General features: G+C 37.6%; 2 protein-coding genes across 6 annotated transcripts in view; one reads left to right on the top strand and one right to left on the bottom strand.

Annotated features, from left to right (window-relative positions):
• Positions 1–15,717, top strand: part of eif2ak4 (eukaryotic translation initiation factor 2 alpha kinase 4) — a 36,680-nt gene extending 20,963 nt beyond the window's left edge. For all 3 annotated transcript variants that reach the window (XM_039669381.2, XM_039669380.2, XM_039669382.2), the window contains exons 25-39: positions 1,392–1,560; positions 3,844–3,960; positions 4,963–5,028; positions 6,148–6,321; positions 7,100–7,234; positions 7,792–7,899; positions 8,106–8,234; positions 10,404–10,490; positions 10,804–10,913; positions 12,125–12,183; positions 12,448–12,551; positions 13,099–13,167; positions 14,029–14,073; positions 15,149–15,264; positions 15,552–15,717. In XM_039669381.2, the coding sequence (XP_039525315.2) occupies positions 1,392–1,560; positions 3,844–3,960; positions 4,963–5,028; positions 6,148–6,321; positions 7,100–7,234; positions 7,792–7,899; positions 8,106–8,234; positions 10,404–10,490; positions 10,804–10,913; positions 12,125–12,183; positions 12,448–12,551; positions 13,099–13,167; positions 14,029–14,073; positions 15,149–15,264; positions 15,552–15,609 (1,546 nt within the window). In that variant the 3' untranslated portion in view covers positions 15,610–15,717. The remainder of the gene's footprint in view (positions 1–1,391; positions 1,561–3,843; positions 3,961–4,962; positions 5,029–6,147; positions 6,322–7,099; positions 7,235–7,791; positions 7,900–8,105; positions 8,235–10,403; positions 10,491–10,803; positions 10,914–12,124; positions 12,184–12,447; positions 12,552–13,098; positions 13,168–14,028; positions 14,074–15,148; positions 15,265–15,551) is intronic.
• Positions 15,718–16,652: 935 nt separating this feature from the next.
• Positions 16,653–27,461, bottom strand: part of LOC120473264 (cysteine-rich motor neuron 1 protein) — a 128,076-nt gene continuing 117,267 nt past the window's right edge. For all 3 annotated transcript variants that reach the window (XM_089120620.1, XM_089120622.1, XM_089120621.1), the window contains 3 exons: positions 19,667–19,771; positions 18,653–18,834; positions 16,653–17,853 (listed from right to left, as the gene is read on the bottom strand). In XM_089120620.1, coding sequence (XP_088976746.1) covers positions 17,692–17,853; positions 18,653–18,834; positions 19,667–19,771 — 449 coding nt within the window. In that variant the 3' untranslated portion in view covers positions 16,653–17,691. The remainder of the gene's footprint in view (positions 17,854–18,652; positions 18,835–19,666; positions 19,772–27,461) is intronic.

Raw genomic sequence — 27,461 nt, 5'->3', positions numbered from 1 at the left:
TTTTATTTATTTTTATATTAAGAAGATTATATGAAATATAAACATTTAAATGGTGGCTATATATTTATCAAAATGCTCCTCTCTGGAGTTATTTTATCAAGCTGACTAACGAGTTTATGTGGGTTTTCTGAGGTAAATATGACGATGACATTGATTACAAGCTGTTTAACTGACGTCTTTCCACGGTTGAAACGCTGATTGAGCGAATCAATGTGACATGATACGGATTTGGATAAGTTGTCCTCTATCTTTAACACACTTTCAGAAGCTCATTCATGTTTATTTGGCGCTGTGACTGGTATTATTAAGCCGGAAGAGAGATCAGCGCTGCTGCTTCTCCAGAGCGATCTCACGCCACAGCGACAAAACGCTATTTATGTTTTTGAATTTCTAAAGAAAATGGACGTAATTTGACAATTGAGACTTTGCTTCATATCAATAGTAACAAAGGACAAAGATTATTGCGTTTTTTTTTTTTTTTGATGCGCGCAGCCACGATACAATATCCCATTCATTCAAATGAAACAGGATGACTAATCGATTCTTGAGACTTAAGAATCGATATCGGTTCGTAAAAATGAGAATCGATTAATATCGAGAAATCGATATTTATTACCCAGCCCTACTGTATATCCACAGATACCCCTTTTCTTTTTTTACCAAAAAAAGAACTGGTTCGGAACTGGTGCTGGTTCAGCTTGCGAACCGCTTCAGAACCTGTTTGTTTTTCCACTGACTAGAGCGCCCAGGGAACGGCGTCGTTACGTCACTCTGTACGTCGCCAAAAACGTTTTAGCTAGAAACGCTTGCGAGTAACATTACTTTGGGATTATCTCTAACTCGTGTGCCAAGAAGGCTTTAAAAACAATTGAAATATGTAAGTCTTTTAATCTTTTTGTTTGATATGTAATCTTTTCTGATTAGTTATGTACCCCTTTTCTTTCCATTTATTTCTTCTATATTGTGACTGTTTCCTTCTTTGCTTATAATGTCTTCAATAAAAAAATTACAAAAATAGAAACGCTTGCGCCAACTTCAAGCAAGGCGGACGCCATCGTGTTTCTGCAAATGTTTCTCCTGGATTTGCGATCCTTTATTATGGTCAGAAAAAGATGTTTAGGGCCCCAGCCCCCGACGTAAGCATGACGTGGTAAAAGAACGGTTCTAGTCCAGCAAAGTGTTGGTGCCGCTTTGGAACCAGTTTTCCTGGCCGAGAACCGGTTCTTTGGCTGTCGAAACTGGTTCGCGCGCAGGCACCGGCTCCGAACCGGCCCTCCAAATGCTTTGGTGGAAAAGGGGCTATAGAGAACAGATGATTTACACTGGAGGAATATCCTAATTCTTTTAAAGCTCTGATCAGTTGTACAGTAATGTGGTGTTTGTGTGTGCAGGTACAGTATCGAGCGCGTTTACAGGCCGAGGAAGCTGGATCGGGCTCATCCCAGAGAACTGCTGGAGTGTGCCTTCGACATCATCATTCCCATCAGCACCAGTCTGATGCCGGACGCCGAGGCCATCTACACCGTCTCTGAGGTCATACAGGAGTTCAGCGCGCTGCAGGTACAGGAACTGAGATCATCTACGTGTTCATTAGACACCATGTTTCTCACTATCAAACAGTGGTGGAAAGTAACTAATTACAAATACTTTCGTTACAGTACTTGAGTAGATTTTTTCTACTTTCTTGAGTATAATTAAATTGTGGTACTTTTACTCTTACTTGAGTAAAATAAAAATAAAGTATTCAACTTCTCTACATTTATAATTCATAAAAAGTACAAAGTACTTTGACAAAGGTGCCGACCTATTTTCTACTGACAGTCTATGGTGCCGACGGAGCAACAGCGCAAGTTGCGATTTGACAGACACATTTCAAAACAACTGTGGTGGAGCCCTGCGCTTCAGCCAATAACAGACATATCTGAAGCACTTCAGCCAATAACAGACAGGTCTGACTCGGGTGCAAAACCAATCAAAACCTCCAGTTTGGCTGGGGGGCGGGGCGTTCAAACCGTGCGTTGACATTTCAATCGCTGGCGCTCGTGTTTGAATCAGTAGCGTGTCAGTGACTGTAAGTGAGTATTCTGCTCATATTTAATTATGGCAACTACTGAAATGGGTCACACCATTGATAATACCAGAGCACTGAGCAGTTGAGGTAAATAAAAAAGCTCGGCTCATAACATGGACGCGGTTTGCAATGGACGGAGCAAGATCAATGTAAGTGTCTAAAATACATGCACACAGTTCAATTAATGGTAAAGCTCTCCCTGTTTAACAATACATTTAAACTAAATATACGAAGCAAACTTTTTACAAAGCTGAAAAAACAGTGAAATATGATCGCATGATTGATCTGTCTATCAGATGCATGTAAAAGTGTAGTTCGTTCCTATAGCAACAGTGGGCTCACAGCACATTTTCGGTTGGCTACGCTGAAAAAAAGATCATTTAATTTAACATGTTAATCATACCCCATTAATTAGTTAGTTTTTTTTGTTGTTGTTTTTTTTTTAACTTTTTTTATTCATACTGTTTTATTGTTTTTCATACCTTTTTAATCGGACCTCTCAATTAACCTTCTTTGCTTTCAATTATGAATGATTCAAATCAAAACATTCAAATGATCTTACCTACACTTCCTTTTCAAAATTAGTAATAAAAAAATTGCTCTTGACAACAGAGGAAGCTAGTAGTCTATATGTGGAGCACTTTTATCATTGATGGATGCACTTTTTTGGGCTTCAAATTTTCTCCAGTCATTCACTGCCATTATAAAGTTTGGAAGAGCCAGGCCATTTTTTAATATAACAATGATTGTATTCGACTGAAAGCAGAAAGTCATATCTTCTAAGATGACTTGAGGGAGAGTAAATCGTGGGCTAATTTAAATTTTTGGGTGAACTATCCCTTTAAAGTCATACATCATTCTTTTGAAAATACCTGACAGTTTGATAAACTCAGATATATTATAGCTATTATATGTTTGTCTTCATGTTTCTTCATCAGTCAAAACATCACTATTTGCAAGTTATTATATCCATATACGGCATTTCCTGAAATGTGTAAGTTTAATTCTTCTATGCATCAGTACTGGGCCTTCAGTATGAATGAAACAGATGACATGAGAGTTGTTTAGCGCTCCATTTCGCTATCATCTCCCTATTTTGGGTAAAAAAATAGAAAAATACTAAAGTACTTTGTAACGCAGTTACTTGAGTAGTTTTTAAGCAAACTACTTATTTACTCTTACTTGAGTCATATTATATTTCAGTACTTCTACTTGTACTCCAAGTACATTTTTACTTAAGTAGCAATACTTTTACTTAAGTACAATTTGTCAGTACTCTTTCCACCACTGCTATCAAATCATCTGTATTCATATCCTTGATTTAATGCACTACAGGTACAGTAATGGAGTTTATCTAGGTGTTCATTAGACAAGTTTAATGCAAAACATGTTGGCAAAGATCCATTAAAATCATTTAATTCATATGTACTGAATCAACCTAATACTTATTAAAAATCTTAAGTTCTTTGTCTTAAGTTCTTTGAAAAAAAATCTTTTTTTCTCAAAATATTATGTGCGTTTCAGAGCTTTTTGTAACCTAACAACTATTATTTCTAAACTTGTCTTTATGTTAAGTTCTTTGACTCTAGTGTTTAACTCTTTCCCCGCCAGCCTATTTTATTTTTAATTTTTTTAAGTTGCCAGCATTTTCTATAATTTTCTCAAAAATGTAATTTTCCCCAGAATATTTTGCATATCTGAATGTCTCAGGTCTATATAACACACGTCTCATGTCTATACGGGTGTGTTTGATGTGCTGTGTCTGGTTTCAGGACAGAAACTACACCGTTCACCTGAACCACACGAGTCTGCTGAAGGCCATTCTGCTCCACAGCGGCGTTCCAGAAGACAAACTCACTCAGGCCTCCAACATACTGTGTGACTCCATGGTGAGACACACACACACACACACACACAGCAGTGAGACATGACTCTGTGTGTTTAGTTTCCCATGGGGCTCTGGGTTAAAGTTCAATGCATCAATCCGGTGAACTCTGAGAGCAAAGAGATCTAGAAAAAGTCTATTAATGCACTTTAAAGTGGACTCAAACCCTTTACTAGTAATGATAATGATAAAGCCAAACAATTTAAATATATATATCATCATAATAATAACAATAAATGATTATTACTGTTTATTATCCCTAATGCAGTAATCCCTGTATATTACTACTGTATTGTAATGCAACTGCATTGTAAAATAAACAAAAAAATAAAAAGTGCCATATTTCTGCAAGATAAATTGCATTGCTCATTTTGCAAGTCTCATTTTATTATTACGGGTAATTAAAACATTTACAAATATTATAAACATGCGTAGTCAGAAATATAAGTATAACACAAATTATAGCGGCATTCTTCATTAACATTTATTGTATTCGCAAACTAATAAATCTCAAGTTTCTAATTCAATCACCGCGAGTTCAGATGTTTTGCTCGTTAGACGTATATGGAATAAAGTTTAGCACGTTTCAGATGATAAAACAGTAACATTTTCTATAAAATAATGGTTTACAGTAGTAAATCTACAATACTTCAACTATTCTTCAACTATTTTGCTTTTATTTTGGTGGGAAAACACGTTTCTGTGAGGTTCGGTTTACAAACGCTGAAAGTTTGATTAATTAATGTGAATTCAGCAGAACCGTATGCATGAAACTCAGTTTGTTTACATGTTGAAGAAGCCGAGATGTTTTTAATGCAGAACTCGTTGAACATGAGTGACAGAACAGACATGATGATGCGTGTGTGTTACTGCTCTTTTACGATGTGTGTGTGTGTGTGTGTGTGTGTGAGCGTCTCTTAGGGTTCGCCGGGTTCACATGAGCGTTCGCTGTTATGTAACCTGGAATATATTTCTGTCTCTCTCTCTCTTTCCCCGTCACACACAGAGTGAGAAACTGACTAAGCGAGAAGTGGAAGCCAAGTTCTGTAACCTCTCCTTGTCCAGCAACAGCGTAAGTCTCAGATTCGGGAGGTTCAATGATGCTGGAAATCAGCTTTGATCACAGGAATAAATAACTTTTTTTACTATATATCTAAAGTTCACACACTGAAAATGACTGCTCTAAAGGAATGTATTAAAAGGCAACGTTTGCGCACTGTTCAACATGATGCTTTTAAATTGCTTGAAATAAAGGAAAATACAGTTAAAGTGCAAAATATCTGTCATATCGGCTACACAACATTAAAACGAGAACATCATAATTGTGGTGAGACTTTAGTTTTTATAATCAGGCTCTCAAAAATTGTCTAAAAATTTGGATTTAGATTTATCGGCCGATATATCGGTTATCGGCTTTCAGATATAAAGAGTTATCGGTTATCGGTATCAACCAAAATGGTCATATCGGTGCATCCCTAATCACATTCTGATTAAACTAAAGTCTTTATTTCATATGAAGGAAGACACATTATTGCATATTTGATGGCATTTTCTTTAAACGCCTGAATTCAGGGGCAATTGAAATTTAAACTGCACTAATATTGCAGTCTCACATGTAATAATTGTGATTAGATCATATATCCATGATCAGACGATTAATACATAATTACTTTTTTCTAAAGCAACACCACAGAACTGTACAGAAGGAATAAATAAAAGAATAAAACACATGAAACTAGGGATGGGCAACGATTAATCGCATCCAAAATAAAAGTTTGTGTTTACATAATATATGTGTGTGTAGTGTGTATAATTAATTTGTATATATAAATACTAACACATGCATGTATATATATTTAAGAAAAATGTGTTAATATATCAAATATTTATATATAATATTAATTGTGAATAAATATATATAAATAATATACATGCACATATTTCTTAAATATATACATGCATGCATGTGTGGGTATTTATATATACAAATTAATTATACACACTACACACACATATATTATGTAAACACAAACTTTTATTTTGGATGCGATTAATCGTTGCCCATCCCTACATGGAACCGATGAAACATTAACCACACAACAGCAGCTGCGATCGGCCTGATTTATAAAGACTGAACTAGAACTGCGTGTGATTTACGGTGTGTGTGTGTGTGTGTGTGTGTGTGTGTCAGTTACAGACGCTGTATAAGTTCATCGAGCAGAAGGGAAGCTTGCAGGATCTTCTTCCTCTCTTGAACTCGCTCACGAAGCAGAAGAGTTCGGCCGTGGCTCAGATGGCCAAGCAAGGCCTGAAGGATCTGGAGGAGGTCCTGCACCTCCTCAACAAACTGGCTGTGAAACTGCAGGTGTGTGTGTGTGTGTGTGTGTGTTATCTGACACTCTTCATCTTCTGGACCAGTTTCCTCTTCATCAGCTGTCCTTTCATTACATTAACAGTGTAACAGATATGAACAGTGTCAATGTCCCAAATTTCATTGATTCATATTTGTTTTATTGTTGATTCAATTCACTTCAATAAAAGTCCATGTTGCAAAATTCATCATATTTTTTTAAATGTTGATTCAATTCAGTTCAATAACAGTCAATGTCACAAAATTCATCAATTATGATTTTATAAAATGTTAATTAAATTCACTTCAATAAAAGTCAATGTTGCAAAACTCATAATTTTTTTTAAATGTTGATTCAATTCAGTTCAATGACATTCAATGATGCAAAATGAATCAATTCTGAAATGATTTTTTAAAAATGTTGATTCAATTCAGTTCAATAACAGTCAATGATGCAAAATTCATCAATTATGATTTTTTAAATGTTGATTCAATTCAGTTCAATAACAGTCAATGTCGCAAAATTCATCAATTATGATTTTTTTAAATGTTAATTAAATTCACTTCAATAAAAGTCAATGTTGCAAAATTCATCATATTTTTTTAAATGTTGATTCAATTCAGTTCAATGACAGTCAATGATGAAAAAAATCCATCAATTATGATTTTTTGAAATATTAATTAAATTCAGCTCAATAACAGAAGATTGATGAGTTATACTGGTGTGAAACTGCAGGTGTGTGTGTGATATCTGATGTTCTTCATCTGAATGTGTGTGTCGTGTGTCCTGAAGGTGGTGGTGAATCTGGGTTTGGTCTATAAGGTCCAGCATCACTGTGGGGTCATCTTCCAGTTTGTGGCGTTCATCAGGAAACGGAAACGCACCGTCCCGGATATCTTGGCGGCCGGCGGACGCTACGATCATCTGGTAACACCAACACAACTACACAACTGTACAAAACTGAGCAACATTTCAATCTCTCAATCGTCTCATCATTTATTTTTGGTTTTTCTGCCTTATACATTTTTTTATTTTATTTTTTATTTTTATTTTATATTGAATTTATTTGCCCCATATTTCCCTGTAAAATGATAGTAAAAATATATATTATTTATTTTCCCTATTATTTAATTTTTTTTTCCTATGTTTCCTATATTTTAGTATTATTTTATTACTTTATATTTATTTTTATTATTTTTTTATATTTTATTCATATGCACTATAATATAAACAATTAATACAAATAATATAAAATGATAGTACAATATGTTTTATTTAATTGCCCTATATTTCATTATATTTTATTATTGTTATTTAATTAATGTTGCAAAATCAATCAATTCTTCTTTTTAATGTTGATTAAATTTAGTTCAATAACAGTCAATGTTGCAAAATTCATCAATAATGAAACTAACTGGAGGTCCGCTGTAAAGCATCTCACCGGGAGTCGTTATTCATTGTTCAAGTGTTTTCCTGCTCGTCAGATCATGGAGTTTCACGGGCCGACGGTGTCGAGTCCGGTCCCGTCAGCGGTCGGCGCCAGCATCGCTCTGGATAAGATCTGCTCTGCTGTGGCCAATATGGAGGAACCAGTGAGTGTGTGTGTGTGTGTGAGAGAGCAGTTGCTCATTATCATTTAAAGAGGCATGCACTGAAATTTAACCAAAGTGTGTTACAAACTTTACATGAAGACCCTGAAGAATCATCCCAACTTGTGCAAAATGGGCATCCGACGACCCCTTTAAATGCAGGCGGTGACTTGACACTCTGTGTGTGTGTGTGTGTGTGTGTGTGTCAGCCTCCAGTGAGCTCCTGTGATGTTCTGGTGGTTCCCGTGGGTCAGTCCTCCATGAGCAGAGCCGTTAATGTCATTCAGAAACTCTGGGCGGCCGGAGTCTCGACAGACATCGTCTATGATGTGTCTCAGGTCAGTGTTTGATCAGCCAAAACACTCACAGGTGGAGCCAAGAATGTTGGTCACATGACCAGTTCTGAGTAGATGATTGGTGAACGGTCAGTGTGTTGATGCAGCAGAAATGGCCAAGGAAAGACTTTTGACATGCATATAGGAGTGTGCAATATTGATAAAAAAATTATATTTCAAATTTTTTTTTTTATCAATAGTAATAATTAGGTGATATTTTGCGGTGTGTTTATTGTGACTCCTAATGCTTTTGATATCCTTCATATTCTGTGTGCTGGTCAGTTCACAGTGACAGAAATCATCTTTTCCAATATTTGAAATAGATTTTTACCTTTTATGGGCATTTTTGCCTTTATAAAGACTTTTTGTGTGTGAAATTCTTACATTTAATCAATAAATTAAATTAGAATAATAATACACAATAGGGCTGTTACCAGTCAAATGAAATCAATATCAACTAAATTAATATTTGCAATGAAGATGAAAATAGATGCTTTAACACAGACTGTTCAATGAAGCTCAGAGCGACATGAGTGTGTTTAACCTGATGTTACACATGCAGATATAATGTGAACATAAAACATTGAATATTGATATTTGAAAGGATTCAAAATAGGAAAAGATACTTTAAATGTGAAATTAAAACCACCAGTAATGAGTGATTCATTGCATTTCAACTGATTCATTTATGTCTTAATGACAGTCATTCAATCATTCATTCCACTGATTCATTCATTCCACTGATTCATCCATTCAGTGAGGAGACACCGCCGTGTCGCTCAGAGACCCAAAAACAGACAATATTGTGTCTAAAAAGTCACGTAATATTAACTTGTTTTTTTAAACTGTTGTATAAAATCCATCACATTTGTAATCACGCTGATATTTGAAGAAAATTAATCAACATCAAGTTGTATAAATATAAAAGACATACACGGATAGAAAACGATAACCCCATGATCTTGAATATTGACGATTTTAATAGAAAGCATTAAATAAATCACACACTATTACAGCAGAATATTAGGCAGGTGGTTGTAATGTTTTGCCTCATCTGTGTTTCAGGAAATTTTGTTCTGTTGCAATAAAAATAATCTTGCTTTGGTTGGTCTGCGTTCACATCGAAGATGAAACCGATGAAAATGGCCTTGATGATGTTTGCTTATTAGTGCAGTTCTGCATGAGTGAGCGCTAATGAAGTGGAGTCGTTCCTCTCCATCGCTCACATGTTCCAGTGCTTGAGTTCACATCACACGCAGATCTGAGAGAGAGTGTGTGTGTGTGTGTGTGAGAGAGAGTGAGTGAGAGTGAGTGCTAATGAAGCGGAGTCGTTCCTTTTGATCGCTCACATGTTCCAGTGCTTGAGTTTACATCACACACAGATCTGAGAGAGAGAGAGTTTGAGTCAGTGAGTCAGTGAGTCAGTGAGTCAGTGAGTGAGTGAGTGAGTGAGTGAGTGAGTGAGTGAGTCAGTGAGTGAGTGAGTGAGTCAGTGAGTGAGTGAGTCAGTGAGTGAGTGAGTCAGTGAGTGAGTGAGTGAGTCAGTGAGTGAGTGAGTCAGTGAGTGAGTGAGTGAGTCAGTGAGTGAGTGAGTGAGTGAGTGAGTGAGTGAGTGAGTGAGTGAGTCAGTGAGTGAGTGAGTGAGTGAGTCAGTGAGTGAGTGAGTCAGTGAGTGAGTGAGTCAGTGAGTGAGTGAGTGAGTCAGTGAGTGAGTGAGTCAGTGAGTGAGTGAGTCAGTGAGTGAGTGAGTCAGTGAGTGAGTGAGTCAGTGAGTGAGTGAGTCAGTGAGTGAGTGAGTGAGTGAGTCAGTGAGTGAGTCAGTGAGTGAGTGAGTCAGTGAGTGAGTGAGTGAGTCAGTGAGTGAGTGAGTGAGTGAGTCAGTGAGTCAGTGAGTGTGTGATACAGCACAGAGAAACGTCTGTTTCATCATTATCAGCAGGTTTTTCAATGACTGAAATGAGTTCCAGTGTAGAGTCCATCAGAACCTCAGCGGTGTTATTATTATTCTGTTCGACTCGAAACCACAGCATTTATATCCTTATTACTGGGCAGGAGAAGCTTATATTGATCATCAAAACACACTGACTTTACAATAATTTTGACACACTCATATGAATGCAGTCAGATGTGTGTGTGTGTGTTTGTGTGTAAATGTGTGTTTTTGTGCCACAGTCACAAGAAGCTCTTCTGGAACATTGCAGACAAGCAGGAATCACATTCATGGTCCTCGTGTCTGATAAAGAAGGAAATTACCTGAAGGTAAATCACATTAGCACCTGCACTCCAGCTCAAAACACTGTTCATACTCAGGAATATCATCAATTTAACTTCACTGACACTATCGGAGAAGAACTGGATTGATCTTACAGTTTCATAATTGATGAATTTTGCAATCGACTGTTATAGAATGGAATTTAATCAACATTAAAAAAAATCTTAATTGATGAATTTTGCAACATTGATCTTTTTTTCATAATTGATTAATAAACAGGAAAATAGCAGTTAATGTGATCTGCATTGTATAAAGCACTATAGAACTATAGAAGTGCAGTGATTGGCCGTCTCTCGTCAGGTGAAGTCGTTTGAGAAAGACCGTCAGTCGGAGAAGAGAATCCCCGAGGCGGATCTGGTCGATCACTTCATCCAGAAGAGCCGGATCAAACTCTCCGAGGAGAGGAACAGGTGAGAGACGCAAAACAAACAATTGAAAAAATGGATTTTTCTATTTTTATCATTTAGGGTTAGGGGTTCATGTGGGATTATCCTCACATAACAACCTCACATTAAAGCCTTCGGTGACCATAAACTCAAGAACTCTAGAGGAGCGTTCTGATATGCAATATATTACTTGTTCATTGTAATTAACCTGTTCGTCGATATTTAATGTATGTTTGAATAAATGACAAATGTTGTTTACTGTGTAATTTATAGCCCTAATTAAGAAATTTGTTCAATTTTGAAAATTTGACGTGTACCTGATATATATATATATATATATATATATATAAATTCTAATTTATTTCAAAATCAAATAGAATCGCAAAATATTGAAATGTATTCCAGTTCAAAAAAAGGTACAAAGCAATGGTTTTCAAAAATATAGACGTTTGTGTATGATTATATATATATATGTATATGTATATATATATATATATATATGTATATGTGTATATATATATATATATATATATATATACATATATATATATATATATATAATATATATATATATTGTATGTTTATATATAATATATATATTGTATGTGTGTATATATATATATATATATATATACAGTGATGTGAATAAGTTTGGACACCCATGCATGGTTTTACTTCAGTTAGCCTAATAGCTGGTTTGATTTGCATTGAAAGATGATCTTATGGAAAGTACCCCATGCCAATCTCTCGGTGTGGTGGAAGGTGTGTGATGATGTTGGATATTTTAATTCCAGGAACTTTATCAGGATGCATATTATCCTGGATCCATGAAATAACTGGCTTTTAAAAATAAAAATCTGCCTGACTCTATGGGAATTTAACATAGGGGTGTCCTGACTTATGCACCCTGTATTTTAAGGAAAAACATTTATTTATTTATGATACATTATTCATACACAAAGAAAATTGGTGTCCTTAAAGGTTGGAGTTTTCCTCATTTTTCTAATTAAGACATTAAGATCAATATCCAAAAGATGATTTTTTTATTCCTCTTTTTAGGCAACTTTAGCATGGGTGTCCAAACTTATTCACATCACTGTATATATATATATATATATATATATATATATATGTATATGTATGTATAATTTTCATAAATATGTGTGTTTGAATGCCCAGCCCTAGCAAACCATGTTTGAGATATCTAATGCTGTTCTCTGTCATCTGTCCATCAGAGAAGTTTCAGAGAGCATTTCTCTCCAGAATCCCAAAGGATCGTCTCTGGGAAACTCAGGTACAGCTTTCCCTGGCCTCTATATAAACTCTATATAAACTCTCTTCCCTGGCCTCTATATAAATTTATGTGTAGAATGTGTGTGTGTGTGTTCCTGAGGTCTCCTCGAAGACGAGATGTCACATCTCACGGGGTTTTCCTCTTATCAGTAAATCACAGTCAGTGTCAGAGACTCGTGTCCTCTCGAGGCGTTCTGCTTTATTAGTTCATTAACACTCATTACGAATCGCGCGGTGTAATCCTCGTGTGTTGGTCTTCCGTCAGGTTTGTCCGAGTCCCACGCGAGCAGCGCCGGCATGTCCGTGAACGTGAACCTCGTGGCGCCTGAGAAAGTGTCGGCCAGCACGAGACGGAGATACGAGACGCAGGTCTGGGAACAGTGACTCACACATGACATCATCAGAAACACACTTTCTTCCTCATCTTGAGCCTGTAGAGAACATGCCGTCACACCAAACATCAGTCACACACCAGATATAAGTTTAGATGTTGTTTCTCTAGTGATCAGGACACTATAGTTCACTTCTGTGAGTGACGAGAGCAAATACAGTAAACTGAGACATATTACACACAATAATACAGTGACATTAATAAACCGACTCCTCCACTGTGAGCTGATGATGTTCTGCTGAAGTGTGTTTTCTGCTCTTTTTACACACACACTGAACAACATTCGCATTGCTTGGTCACTGGTTGAGCTAAACTGGTATTCTCTAATTGTGTCGTTCAATTGATCAGCTGACAGATATTCAACATAATTCATGTGTGAGAGTCCAACAGAAGGACGGACAAAACCAGTCACATATCAAACACTGAGTTCTGCTCACATTTATCACCATTTACTGAACTCTGAGGAAAAGCCTTTAGTTTTCTGTTGATTTTGCATTATGATCATGAACTGATTCTGTCTTTCAGATTCAATCGCGACTGCAGAACCTGAGCAACAATTTACAGAACAAGAGCAGCGACATCGAAGTGTTGGCTGTAAGTACATGATGTCATTTCCTGCTGTCAGATCAACACATGAGCCTCAGAGACTCGCACTGCGTTCAAGGCTAACACTAGCGGTCGACCGATCTGTGGCATAGCAGCGGATCTGGCCTTTTTAAATCATCGGCATTGACTGACATGTTTTACACACACACACACACACACACAAACACACACATACACACACGCAGTTCTCAGAATTGTAAACAGCAGGAGGCGAACGCTTGTCAGTGAGATTTACATCGTTTGCATATTTAGTTGATTAGTGGTTATGAGGGAATACAGTGGTTTACTGTTTTTACACTTTACAAAACTCCTCTAGCCCTGAGTTACGGGTTCATATGCGACTCGAGCTACACACACACACACACACACACGTCACTTACAGAAACACAATCTGCACTGATATCAGGGTTTCACACATTCACACTCACACACACACACACTCACAGACACAGACACACACACACACACACACTCACAGACACTCACACACACACACACACACCACTTACAGAAACACAATCTGCACTGATATCAGGGTTATACACATTCACACACTCACACACACTCACAGGCACTCTCACACACACACACTTCCACACACACACACTTCCACTCATCATGTGCTTTACACTTTAATTCATTCCTCAAAAAGCTGTTAAAGTCTTGAACGGCCTGTATAAACCCTGCGTATGCAAACACTCTCGATGTCACATGACTCTGACATTAATGCTCACTTCCTGTCCACTGATGCGCTGTGTTTACACTGTGTGCTGTTCTCCAGATAAGCCTCCATTTTGTGTGTGTGTGTGTGTGTGTTAATGAGCCTCACGATCTGCCATTCCTCCTCAGGTTGATCTGTCCAAGGAAACACTCGTCAACTTCCTGTCCCTCGAGGTCTGTGCCGATTCATTTTCAAACTTAAGAAAGCACTATGTCGTGTTTATGACAGGTTGTGTTGTCTCAGTAATGTCCAGTTGTCATGACAATGACACTGACAGGTTATGATGTATTGGTTTATGTCAAGGTGTCATAACAAAGACATCTCAAACAATGTCATATTTACATTCAAAATGTCATAATTGAGCGAATGACACTTAACGACAGTCATCATAAACATTCATAAACCCTCCTTCATATTCATGATGTGTCGTGTCACGGTCATGAAGGTGTCATGTCAGTCTTATGCACGCCCCTTCTAGTAAAGTGTTACCACGTTATACTTAAAATAAGCTTTCTGAACAAAAAAAATGTTTTTTAAATATTTTTTTAATGTAAAACAATAAAATAACATTACCCAAAAAAATACATTTTTTAATGTATTTTTTGGGTAATGTTATTTTATTTACCTCTAAATTATTAGATTTGATCACTAAATAATAAATTAATAGTAATTTAAACACATTCCTCACACTCTTTTAACTTTAAATTCTAAATAACTCACAATTTCATGCATAACTCTTTTAATTCATCTTCCATCGGGAGTCTTTGCCCTCTTGTGGAGAAATAATAATAATAACACATGATATTTGATGACTGTAGATGGGCTTATATCTCTATATGAGCAGAGGAGCTGTTCCGCTGGGTCCTAAAGCCCGTTTCTCTTCAGTGTGCGCTCACACACACATGTACACACTATACAATCTTTTTTATGGTAAAATTTTAGCATTTTTAGTTTGAATTTTGAGCATTTTTATGGCTCAAAATAAGGAAAGGATTTGTTATTTTTTTTTAAATTTCAATCTCAAAACTCCTCGAATCCATTCAATATATTTTGTGTATTCGTGGTTCAAATGCGACTAAAGTCCTGGGGTCTCAGACCCCTCACAATCAGTTTTTTTTTTACAAAAATCAAAAATTGACACTCCAGTTAGTATTGAGTTTTTAGTGAGCTATGCTGACCTGCTCAACCCTGATTGTGAATATGAATGAAGTGAATATGATGAGCTCTGACTGCTGTGTTCTTCCTCAGTTCGAGGGCGAGGAGCAGTTCAACATCAGTGTGAAGACGCTTCTGTCTCGGCTGCCCAAACAGCGCTACCTCAAGAGCATCTGTGACCAGATTCACCACCTCAAAATATACAAACGGTAAGGCCAGATTATCCACACACTATATAATATCTCACTGGAAATTAAATGTTCAGGTCTATGCTCAAAAAGTAAATAAATGGATTATAACTATATCGTAAATAGAATTTAGTTTAAACAAATCACCTAAAAATAAAAGATATAAATACTTTTGTTCCAGACACGTTAAGAACATTATTTTCATTTTTTTTTTTAATTCTGCTTAAGTTTTGTCTTTGAATACTCTTTTCTTCAGAATGTTTCATGAGTCTGTCGTCGGTGTGTGTGTGTGTGTGTGTGTGTTTCAGGATCGCTGTGGTGGTTCTGTACAGTTACAGAGACGATTATTACAAGATCCTCCTCTGATGTCGCTTTATGGTGTCCAGAGCCGGAGCATGATTGACAGGTCCACTGGTGACATCACACCACATACTGTACAGTGCAGAACTGAAGGAAATAAAGTATTTTCCCAAAGCCCATGGTCTTATTTAAACATGCACAAGTTAATGTATTTTAATGAGCACAGAATAAAGTCTTAATTTTACATGTATATATAGAACAGCTTTTCAGAAATTCAGAATAATATTGTTTATAATACCTTAAACTTTTCATAATCAAGCTCTAAATCAATCAATATGACTAAGAAATTAGAGTTGACGTTAACTCAATCAGACGATATGGTCATATATAAAGCAATATATGATGCGCACTGGGATCTGATGTAAAGATCATTTTGATGTGACGAACCGAGTTATTACGAGCACAGATAAGAGTTTAAGATTTTGATCATATCACTCATCTCTCAGAAATTGAACCCAGAAGTTAATTATAAGTTGTGCAATAATATTTATGCAGCCAAAGGCAATGTTGCAATAAGATCATATTATGCAATGCGGTTGTAATTATCAATGTTCACAAGGGCGTTTTCATTTGTTTTGATGTAATTATATTGGTTCGCTCTCCCAAAGCATTTTACCAAACATTTTTGAGTATTTTTTTTTTCATACAAATGATATTTTGTACACGAATACAGTTAATCCTTTCTGAAATCTGATTATGTATAAAAACATGAATCTTTCTTAAAGCTAAAGAAGTTATTCAGCTAACAGCAGATCTGAGTTCATGTTACGGCACTTCATAACGTTCCCATGGCAACATGTTACGTCACTTCTTAACATTCCCATGGCAACATGTTACGTCACTGCATAACGTTCCCATGGCAACGGGGAAATGGCGGCTCTCGTGTGTTAGTGTTTCAAAGCAGCTTTACAGTGATAACAGGGAAATAATGTAGTAATAATGTTGTTACATGTAAAATTAAATGACCCTAACTAACTGAGCAAGCCAAAGGCGACGAGACCGCAGCAGAAATATTATTATAGCAAGAAATGAATGAAGGAGCGACACGGTTCACACAATTGATTTTTATTTGAGGAACAGATGTACATGTGAGGATCATATCGACACGGCAAAGCCAAATAAATAAGCAGACAGACGTTTACAAAATCTGTACAGCAGCTTCGGTTTCTGCCAACATCACACACACCAACTACGCTTTAGTATTAATAAATACATGTGAAAAAATAAATAAGATACTTTCCTCTACTATTTTTTAATGGTTTTTGTACATTTATCAAACTGCATTCACTCTAATTCCCCTCCGAACGACAATCAACATGTGATTCATCCAGACTAACACACAACATCTAACAAACCACTTCTCTTTTGGATAGTATGACATCAAAATCATGTGTGATGATGCTAATCAAGTCCCATTCGTCACGTAAACGTCTTCCTCGCTGAATCTTCATGAGTATGACATCACAACCATAATTAACATATGACAGTTTCGCCAATCATTTACATATCTCTTAAAGATACAGTATCAAAAACTGAGTCTGTCAGAGCAAACAAAATGTTAATGTAAATAATTTCTACCTTTTTTTTGGCACCAAAAACCTCGACAACTTGGAAAACTATATAAACGAAGAAAAAGAGCATTTTAAACACGGATTTCAAGAGGTGCAAATAATAATAATAAAGTTTCTCCAGATTTGTTTTAACCAGTTATGAGCGATATCTTTGTATTGCAACGCTTGTCGTGAGTTCGTTCATGTTACGAACGTCTAGTGTCGCTTCGCCCGCTCCATCGCGTAACAGAGACTTTACGAGTAACACACAGAACTGAATAAACCGAGGTCAGGAAACACGGCAGTCCCGTAAGGCCTCAAGATAGCTACCGTCCGTGTGGATTTGCACAATGCTAATAATCTCCGGTAGAAAGTTTCGTCGTGGATCGACACAGAACGGCACGAAACTCCATGTCCATGAAACCGTCGTCCTCGTTGACGCGCAATAGAAATACGTTAAAGCATGAGATGTGGAGCGTTTCACAATACTTGATTCTTCCGCCGGAGAACGAGGCTCCTGACGCGTTGGAGGATCCGGTTAGCATCCGTGTCCGTTAGCGAGTTTAGCGCGCGGGATTGTGATCCGCTCCGCTTCCGACGGGAAGCTCCCGTTCCTCGAGCTCTGGAACTTGTTCTCTCTGGACGACGGCTCCATGTAAACCACCGAGTTCTTGTTCACGTGCTTCTTCAGGATCACCGTCTGCAGAGGAAACAGGTGATATTCGCTTTTTATGCAGAATCATTTTCACTCTATATTTGGTAACAATGCGCGATATATCGGCCACATTATCGGTATCGGACGATATATTTGCGTTTTTAATGTTATCGTTTTCGGCCCGATAAGAAAATTTAGCTTGAAATATGATTGGAATGACTTAAAAAAAGGAAAATATCGTCGTATCGGCTACATCAAATTATAATGAGAACATCATAATTGTGTGTGTTTAATGATGAGACTTTTTGTAATCAGACTCTCAAAAATTATATTAAAATGTTCATTTAGATTATCAAATATAAAGAAGTATCGGTTATCATATCGGCCAAAATTTTTGTGCATCACTAATATTTTTCTTCCTGATGTTAGTGATTATAATATATTAACTCTTTCACCGCCAGCATTTTTGATCTTTTTCACAAAATGAATATTTTGTTGTATGTATATCTGAACATGCAATACATAAAAGGAAAGAACAAACAAACTGTTTTATTCTATTCTATTATCGTTATAGGCCAAAATGTTCGTATTTATGCATGCCTAAAATTTAAAAAATAATAATCGTTTTTATTTGTATAGTGCATTTCACACTTCCTGATGTTAGTGTTTATAATATATTAACTCTTTCACCGCCAGCATTTTTAATCATTTTCACAAAATTAATATTTTGTTGGATGTATATCGGAAAATGCAATGCATTTTTTTTTTTTATCAGCACCTGATTGTGGGTAGTTTTTATAAGCAATGTTTTTTAATAAAACCCTGAGAAAATGAGGGCGCTCACCTTTTTGGGCGCGCTGTAGCAGGACATCTGGACCCAGCGGTTCCTCTTGTTGACCAGGACGGCCACGATGAGGAAGATCACGACGGCTACGAGGATCCCCGCCAGAATCCAGGCCGCTGATTGGTAGATCAGCGTCATCTCCGTCTGGCTCGGGAACTCCTTCGGGAGTCCTTCACCGGCGTCTAGAAGAGAACGGCAGCATCAGAGAACAGCGACCCAACAAAAAAAATTAAACTAAAATTATTCAAATTAAACTAATTTACAAACGTAAAATTAAACAAATCAAAATAATACAGTTATTTAAAAAAATCATGAAATTTTAAATATATAAAAAAATCTAATAATTTAAAAATAAAAGTAGCTACTAAAAAATTAACAGAATTGAAATAAAATCAGTTAAATTAAAACACTTACTAAAAATAAGTACTAAAAGAGTATTTTTTAAATTAAATCAAAATAAAACTGTTATTAAAAATGAATCATGAATATTAAAATAACTTAGATAAATAAAATAATAACTAATATAATTTAATAATATTTAATATAGTTTAATCAGTCAAATTAAAACACTTACTGAAATAAATAATAAATATACTACATTAATATAAATAATACGAAAAAAATAAAAGTTTAAATAAAAGTTTGTAAAATTGTATAAAAATAAAACAGATGCTTTAAATTAATAATAAAATAAAATAAACTAATACATAAATGAATAACTGATCAACTGTCAATATTTCCAATGCTTGCTCATCTGATCAGTGTAGATTAGAACAGCTTGATCTCGGCTCGGGTGTTTTCATTGGCTGATGCGTCTGGTTTTGTTCTCATGACATCAGTTCATGATGGTGTGTGTGTGTGTGTGTGTGTGAGAGAGAGAGAGAGAGAGAGAGAGAGTGTGTAAGCACCTGTAGCTGTATATGTGTGTGTGTGTGTGTAAGCACCTGTGGCTGTGTTTGTGACTGTGTGTGTGCATCTGTGTAAGCACGTGTGTGTGTGTGTGTGTGTGTGTACCTGTGACAGTGAAGAGTGTAGGAGCTGTGCTGGTCCCTGGGCTCTGGCTCTCTGCTTCGGCCCCTGCGCTCGACACCAGAACCGGCTCTGACGTCGTGGAGATGTCTGTGGATGGGGAACAAAAACAGTTACACAAACACATAGATTATGGAGACGTCAAGAGAGGCTCATCAGTCTCGTCTAAAGCCACAGCCACAGCTGTTCGTGACGCGCAGGGCGTGAGATTTATCATGTGATTCACACTCGAATATTTCCACAGGGAAAAACAAGCTGCCGTTTCTGAGCCGGACCCCAAACCCAAACACACACAGAAGATGAACGGTGGAGGCGAACAAAGCGAGGCTTTCCCTCCAAAGGAAACACTGACGGAGTGATTCGCTCAGGAAACACGTGAATGTGCATGCATCCCACATAGCATTTATGCGTAGCATTTATTGAGATAATGGTATAAATGCTACGTGGATCTCAATATCTCAGCTCTGGAAGGGTCTAGAGCCTCCATTTTTGCACTCAGGTCAAAGTCTCGTGGCCCTCTATCAGAATCCAGAGTTTTGAGAAGATTGGAGAAACTTAATTTTTCGCCCGAAAACGGAAAAAACGAAAGGGGTAACACTGTCGTTTTTTTTTTGGTTCGAAATTTTGAATGTTGAAATCTCAGCTCTGGAAGGGTCTAGAGCCTCCATTTTTGCACTCAGGTCAAAGTCTCACAGCCCTCTATCATAATCCAGAGTTTTGAGAAGATTGGAGAAACTTAATTTTTCACCCAAAAACGGAAAAAAACGAAAGGGGTAACACTGTTGTTTTTTTTCCGGGTCGAAATTTTGAATTTCGATATCTCAGCTCTGGAAGGGTCTAGAGCCTTCATTTTTGCACTCAGGTCAAAGTCTCGTGGCCCTCTATCAGAATCCAGAGTTTTGAGAAGATTGGAGAAACTTAATTTTTCGCCCAAAAACGAAAAAAACGAAAGGGGTAACACTGTCGTTTTTTTTCCTGGTCGAAATTTTGAATTTCGATATCTCAGCTCTGGAAGGGTCTAGAGCCTCCATTTTTGCACTCAGGTCAAAGTCTCACAGCCCTCTATCATAATCCAGAGTTTTGAGAAGATTGGAGAAACTTAATTTTTCGCCCGAAAACGGAAAAAAACGAAAGGGGTAACACTGTCGTTTTTTTTTCGGGTCGAAATTTTGAATGTTGAAATCTCAGCTCTGGAAGGGTCTAGAGCCTCCATTTTTGCACTCAGGTCAAAGTCTCGTGGCCCTCTATCATAATCCAGAGTTTTGAGAAGATTGGAGAAACTTAATTTTTCGCCCAAAAACGGAAAAAAACGAAAGGGATAACACTGTCGTTTTTTTTTCGGGTTGAAATTTTGAATTTCGATATCTCAGCTCTGGAAGGGTCTAGAGCCTCCATTTTTGCACTCAGGTCAAAGTCTCGTGGCCCTCTATCAGAATCCAGAGTTTTGAGAAGATTGGAGAAACTTAATTTTTCGCCCAAAAACGGAAAAAAACGAAAGGGGTAACACTGTCGTTTTTTTTTTCCGGTCGAAATTTTGAATGTTGATATCTCAGCTCTGGAAGGGTCTAGAGCCTCCATTTTTGCACTCAGGTCAAAGTCTCACAGCCCTCTATCATAATCCAGAGTTTTGAGACGATTGGAGAAACTTAATTTTTCACCCAAAAACTAAAAAAAACGAAAGGGGTAACACTGTCGTTTTTTTTTCGGGTCGAAATTTTGAATTTCGATATCTCAGCTCTGGAAGGGTCTAGAGCCTCCATTTTTGCACTCAGGTCAAAGTCTCGTGGCCCCTATCAGAATCCAGAGTTTTGAGAAGATTGGAGAAACTTAATTTTTCGCCCAAAAACGGAAAAAAACGAAAGGGGTAACACTGTCGTTTTTTTTTTCCGGTCGAAATTTTGAATGTTGATATCTCAGCTCTGGAAGGGTCTAGAGCCTCCATTTTTGCACTCAGGTCAAAGTCTCGTGGCCCTCTATCATAATCCAGAGTTTTGAGACGATTGGAGAAACTTAATTTTTCACCCAAAAACTAAAAAAAACGAAAGGGGTAACACTGTCGTTTTTTTTTTCGGGTCGAAATTTTGAATGTTGAAATCTCAGCTCTGGAAGGGTCTAGAGCCTCCATTTTTGCACTCAGGTCAAAGTCTCGTGGCCCTTTATCAGAATCTGGAGTTTTGAGAAGATTGGAGAAACTTAATTTTTCGGCCAAAAATGAAAAAAACGAAAGGGGTAACACTGTCGTTTTTTTTTTCGGTTCGAAATTTTGAATGTTGAAATCTCAGCTCTGGAAGGGTCTAGAGCCTCCATTTTTGTACTCAGGTCAAAGTCTCACAGCCCTCTATCATAATCCAGAGTTTTGAGAAGATTGGAGAAACTTAATTTTTCACCCAAAAACGGAAAAAAACGAAAGGGGTAACACTGTTGTTTTTTTTCCGGGTCGAAATTTTGAATTTCGATATCTCAGCTCTGGAAGGGTCTAGAGCCTTCATTTTTGCACTCAGGTCAAAGTCTCGTGGCCCTCTATCAGAATCCAGAGTTTTGAGAAGATTGGAGAAACTTAATTTTTCGCCCAAAAACGAAAAAAACGAAAGGGGTAACACTGTCGTTTTTTTTCCTGGTCGAAATTTTGAATTTCGATATCTCAGCTCTGGAAGGGTCTAGAGCCTCCATTTTTGCACTTAGGTCAAAGTCTCACAGCCCTCTATCATAATCCAGAGTTTTGAGAAGATTGGAGAAACTTAATTTTTCGCCCGAAAACGGAAAAAAACGAAAGGGGTAACACTGTCGTTTTTTTTTCGGGTCGAAATTTTGAATGTTGATATCTCAGCTCTGGAAGGGTCTAGAGCCTCCATTTTTGCACTCAGGTCAAAGTCTCGTGGCCCTCTATCATAATCCAGAGTTTTGAGAAGATTGGAGAAACTTAATTTTTCGCCCAAAAACGGAAAAAAACGAAAGGGGTAACACTGTCGTTTTTTTTTCGGGTCGAAATTTTGAATGTTGAAATCTCAGCTCTGGAAGGGTCTAGAGCCTCCATTTTTGCACTCGGGTCAAAGTCTCGTGGCCCTCTATCATAATCCAGAGTTTTGAGACGATTGGAGAAACTTAATTTTTCGCCCAAAAACGGAAAAAAACGAAAGGGGTAACACTGTCGTTTTTTTTTCGGGTCGAAATTTTGAATGTTGAAATCTCAGCTCTGGAAGGGTCTAGAGCCTCCATTTTTGCACTCAGGTCAAAGTCTCACAGCCCTCTATCATAATCCAGAGTTTTGAGACGATTGGAGAAACTTAATTTTTCGCCCAAAAACGGAAAAAAACGAAAGGGGTAACACTGTCGTTTTTTTTTCGGGTCGAAATTTTGAATGTTGATATCTCAGCTCTGGAAGGGTCTAGAGCCTCCATTTTTGCACTCAGGTCAAAGTCTCGTGGCCCTCTATCATAATCCAGAGTTTTGAGAAGATTGGAGAAACTTAATGTTTCGCCCAAAAACGGAAAAAAACGAAAGGGGTAACACTGTCGTTTTTTTTTTCCGGTCGAAATTTTGAATGTTGATATCTCAGCTCTGGAAGGGTCTAGAGCCTCCATTTTTGCACTCAGGTCAAAGTCTCGTGGCCCTCTATCATAATCCAGAGTTTTGAGAAGATGGGAGAAACTTAATTTTTCGCCCAAAAACGAAAAAAACGAAAGGGGTAACACTGTCGTTTTTTTTCCGGGTCGAAATTTTGAATTTCGATATCTCAGCTCTGGAAGGGTCTAGAGCCTCCATTTTTGCACTCAGGTCAAAGTCTCACAGCCCTCTATCAGAATCCAGAGTTTTGAGACGATTGGAGAAACTTAATTTTTCGCCCAAAAACGGAAAAAAACGAAAGGGGTAACACTGTCGTTTTTTTTTCGGGTCGAAATTTTGAATGTTGATATCTCAGCTCTGGAAGGGTCTAGAGCCTCCATTTTTGCACTCAGGTCAAAGTCTCGTGGCCCTCTATCATAATCCAGAGTTTTGAGAAGATTGGAGAAACTTAATTTTTCGCCCAAAAACGGAAAAAAACGAAAGGGGTAACACTGTCGTTTTTTTTTCGGGTCGAAATTTTGAATTTCGATATCTCAGCTCTGGAAGGGTCTAGAGCCTCCATTTTTGCACTCAGGTCAAAGTCTCGTGGCCCTCTATCAGAATCCAGAGTTTTGAGAAGATTGGAGAAACTTAATTTTTCGCCCAAAAACGGAAAAAAACAAAAGGGGTAACACTGTCGTTTTTTTTTCCGGTCGAAATTTTGAATGTTGATATCTCAGCTCTGGAAGGGTCTAGAGCCTCCATTTTTGCACTCAGGTCAAAGTCTCGTGGCCCTCTATCATAATCCAGAGTTTTGAGACGATTGGAGAAACTTAATTTTTCACCCAAAAACTAAAAAAAAACGAAAGGGGTAACACTGTCGTTTTTTTTTTCGGGTCGAAATTTTGAATGTTGAAATCTCAGCTCTGGAAGGGTCTAGAGCCTCCATTTTTGCACTCAGGTCAAAGTCTCGTGGCCCTTTATCAGAATCTGGAGTTTTGAGAAGATTGGAGAAACTTAATTTTTCGGCCAAAAATGAAAAAAACGAAAGGGGTAACACTGTCGTTTTTTTTTTCGGTTCGAAATTTTGAATGTTGAAATCTCAGCTCTGGAAGGGTCTAGAGCCTCCATTTTTGTACTCAGGTCAAAGTCTCACAGCCCTCTATCATAATCCAGAGTTTTGAGAAGATTGGAGAAACTTAATTTTTCACCCAAAAACGGAAAAAAACGAAAGGGGTAACACTGTTGTTTTTTTTCCGGTTCGAAATTTTGAATTTCGATATCTCAGCTCTGGAAGGGTCTAGAGCCTTCATTTTTGCACTCAGGTCAAAGTCTCGTGGCCCTCTATCAGAATCCAGAGTTTTGAGAAGATTGGAGAAACTTAATTTTTCGCCCAAAAACGGAAAAAAACGAAAGGGGTAACACTGTCGTTTTTTTTTCCGGTCGAAATTTTGAATGTTGATATCTCAGCTCTGGAAGGGTCTAGAGCCTCCATTTTTGCACTCAGGTCAAAGTCTCGTGGCCCTCTATCATAATCCAGAGTTTTGAGACGATTGGAGAAACTTAATTTTTTACCCAAAAACTAAAAAAAACGAAAGGGGTAACACTGTCGTTTTTTTTTTTCGGGTCGAAATTTTGAATTTCGATATCTCAGCTCTGGAAGGGTCTAGAGCCTCCATTTTTGCACTCAGGTCAAAGTCTCGTGGCCCTCTATCAGAATCCAGAGTTTTGAGAAGATTGGAGAAACTTAATTTTTCGCCCAAAAACGGAAAAAAACGAAAGGGGTAACACTGTCGTTTTTTTTTTCCGGTCGAAATTTTGAATGTTGCTATCTCAGCTCTGGAAGGGTCTAGAGCCTCCATTTTTGCACTCAGGTCAAAGTCTCACAGCCCTCTATCAGAATCCAGAGTTTTGAGACGATTGGAGAAACTTAATTTTTCGCCCAAAAACGGAAAAAAACGAAAGGGGTAACACTGTCGTTTTTTTTTCCGGTCGAAATTTTGAATGTTGATATCTCAGCTCTGGAAGGGTCTAGAGCCTCCATTTTTGCACTCAGGTCAAAGTCTCGTGGCCCTCTATCATAATCAAGAGTTTTGAGAAGATTGGAGAAACTTAATTTTTCGCCCAAAAACGGAAAAAAACGAAAGGGGTAACACTGTCGTTTTTTTTTCCGGTCGAAATTTTGAATGTTGATATCTCAGCTCTGGAAGGGTCTAGAGCCTCCATTTTTGCACTCAGGTCAAAGTCTCGTGGCCCTCTATCATAATCCAGAGTTTTGAGACGATTGGAGAAACTTACTTTTTCACCCGAAAACTAAAAAAAACGAAAGGGGTAACACTGTCGTTTTTTTTTCGGGTCGAAATTTTGAATTTCGATATCTCAGCTCTGGAAGGGTCTAGAGCCTCCATTTTTGCACTCAGGTCAATGTCTCGTGGCCCTCTATCAGAATCCAGAGTTTTGAGAAGATTGGAGAAACTTAATTTTTCGCCCAAAAACGGAAAAAAACGAAAGGGGTAACACTGTCGTTTTTTTTTTTCGGGTCGAAATTTTGAATGTTGATATCTCAGCTCTGGAAGGGTCTAGAGCCTCCATTTGTGCACTCAGGTCAAAGTCTCACAGCCCTCTATCATAATCCAGAGATTTGAGAAGATTGGAGAAACTTAATTTTTCGCCCAAAAACGAAAAAAAACGAAAAGGGTAACACTGTCGTTTTTTTTCCGGGTCGAAATTTTGAATTTCGATATCTCAGCTCTGGAAGGGTCTAGAGCCTCCATTTTTGCACTCAGGTCAAAGTCTCACAGCCCTCTATCATAATCCAGAGTTTTGAGAAGATTGGAGAAACTTAATTTTTCGCCCAAAAACGGAAAAAAACGAAAGGGGTAACACTGTCGTTTTTTTTTCGGGTCGAAATTTTGAATGTTGATATCTCAGCTCTGGAAGGGTCTAGAGCCTCCATTTTTGCACTCAGGTCAAATTCTCGTGGCCCTCTATCAGAATCCAGAGTTTTGAGAAGATTGGAGAAACTTAATTTTTCGCCCAAAAACGGAAAAAAACGAAAGGGGTAACACTGTCGTTTTTTTTCCAGGTCGAAATTTTGAATGTTGATATCTCAGCTCTGGAAGGGTCTAGAGCCTCCATTTTTGCACTCAGGTCAAAGTCTCGTGGCCCTCTATCAGAATCCAGAGTTTTGAGAAGATTGGAGAAACTTAATTTTTCGCCCAAAAACGGAAAAAAACGAAAGGGGTAACACTGTCGTTTTTTTTTCCGGTCGAAATTTTGAATGTTGATATCTCAGCTCTGGAAGGGTCTAGAGCCTCCATTTTTGCACTCAGGTCAAAGTCTCGTGGCCCTCTATCAGAATCCAGAGTTTTGAGAAGATTGGAGAAACTTAATTTTTCGCCCAAAAACGGAAAAAAACGAAAGGGGTAACACTGTCGTTTTTTTTTCCGGTCGAAATTTTGAATGTTGAAATCTCAGCTCTGGAAGGGTCTAGAGCCTCCATTTTTGCACTCAGGTCAAAGTCTCGTGGCCCTCTATCATAATCCAGAGTTTTGAGAAGATTGGAGAAACTTAATTTTTCGCCCAAAAACGAAAAAAACGAAAGGGGTAACACTGTCGTTTTTTTTCCTGGTCGAAATTTTGAATTTCGATATCTCAGCTCTGGAAGGGTCTAGAGCCTCCATTTTTGCACTCAGGTCAAAGTCTCACAGCCCTCTATCATAATCCAGAGTTTTGAGAAGATTGGAGAAACTTAATTTTTCGCCCGAAAACGGAAAAAAACGAAAGGGGTAACACTGTCGTTTTTTTTTTCGGGTCGAAATTTTGAATGTTGATATCTCAGCTCTGGAAGGGTCTAGAGCCTCCATTTTTGCACTCAGGTCAAAGTCTCGTGGCCCTCTATCATAATCCAGAGTTTTGAGAAGATTGGAGAAACTTAATTTTTCGCCCAAAAACGGAAAAAAACGAAAGGGGTAACACTGTCGTTTTTTTTTCGGGTCGAAATTTTGAATGTTGAAATCTCAGCTCTGGAAGGGTCTAGAGCCTCCATTTTTGCACTCGGGTCAAAGTCTCGTGGCCCTCTATCATAATCCAGAGTTTTGAGACGATTGGAGAAACTTAATTTTTCGCCCAAAAACGGAAAAAAACGAAAGGGGTAACACTGTCGTTTTTTTTTCGGGTCGAAATTTTGAATGTTGAAATCTCAGCTCTGGAAGGGTCTAGAGCCTCCATTTTTGCA

Source organism: Pimephales promelas, chromosome 15 (genome assembly GCF_988280905.1).
Source record: "Pimephales promelas chromosome 15, fPimPro1.hap1.1, whole genome shotgun sequence".
NCBI classification, from domain to species: domain Eukaryota; kingdom Metazoa; phylum Chordata; class Actinopteri; order Cypriniformes; family Leuciscidae; genus Pimephales; species Pimephales promelas.
Note: the sequence above shows the minus strand (reverse complement) of the source record. Positions and strands in the feature narration are given on the sequence as shown.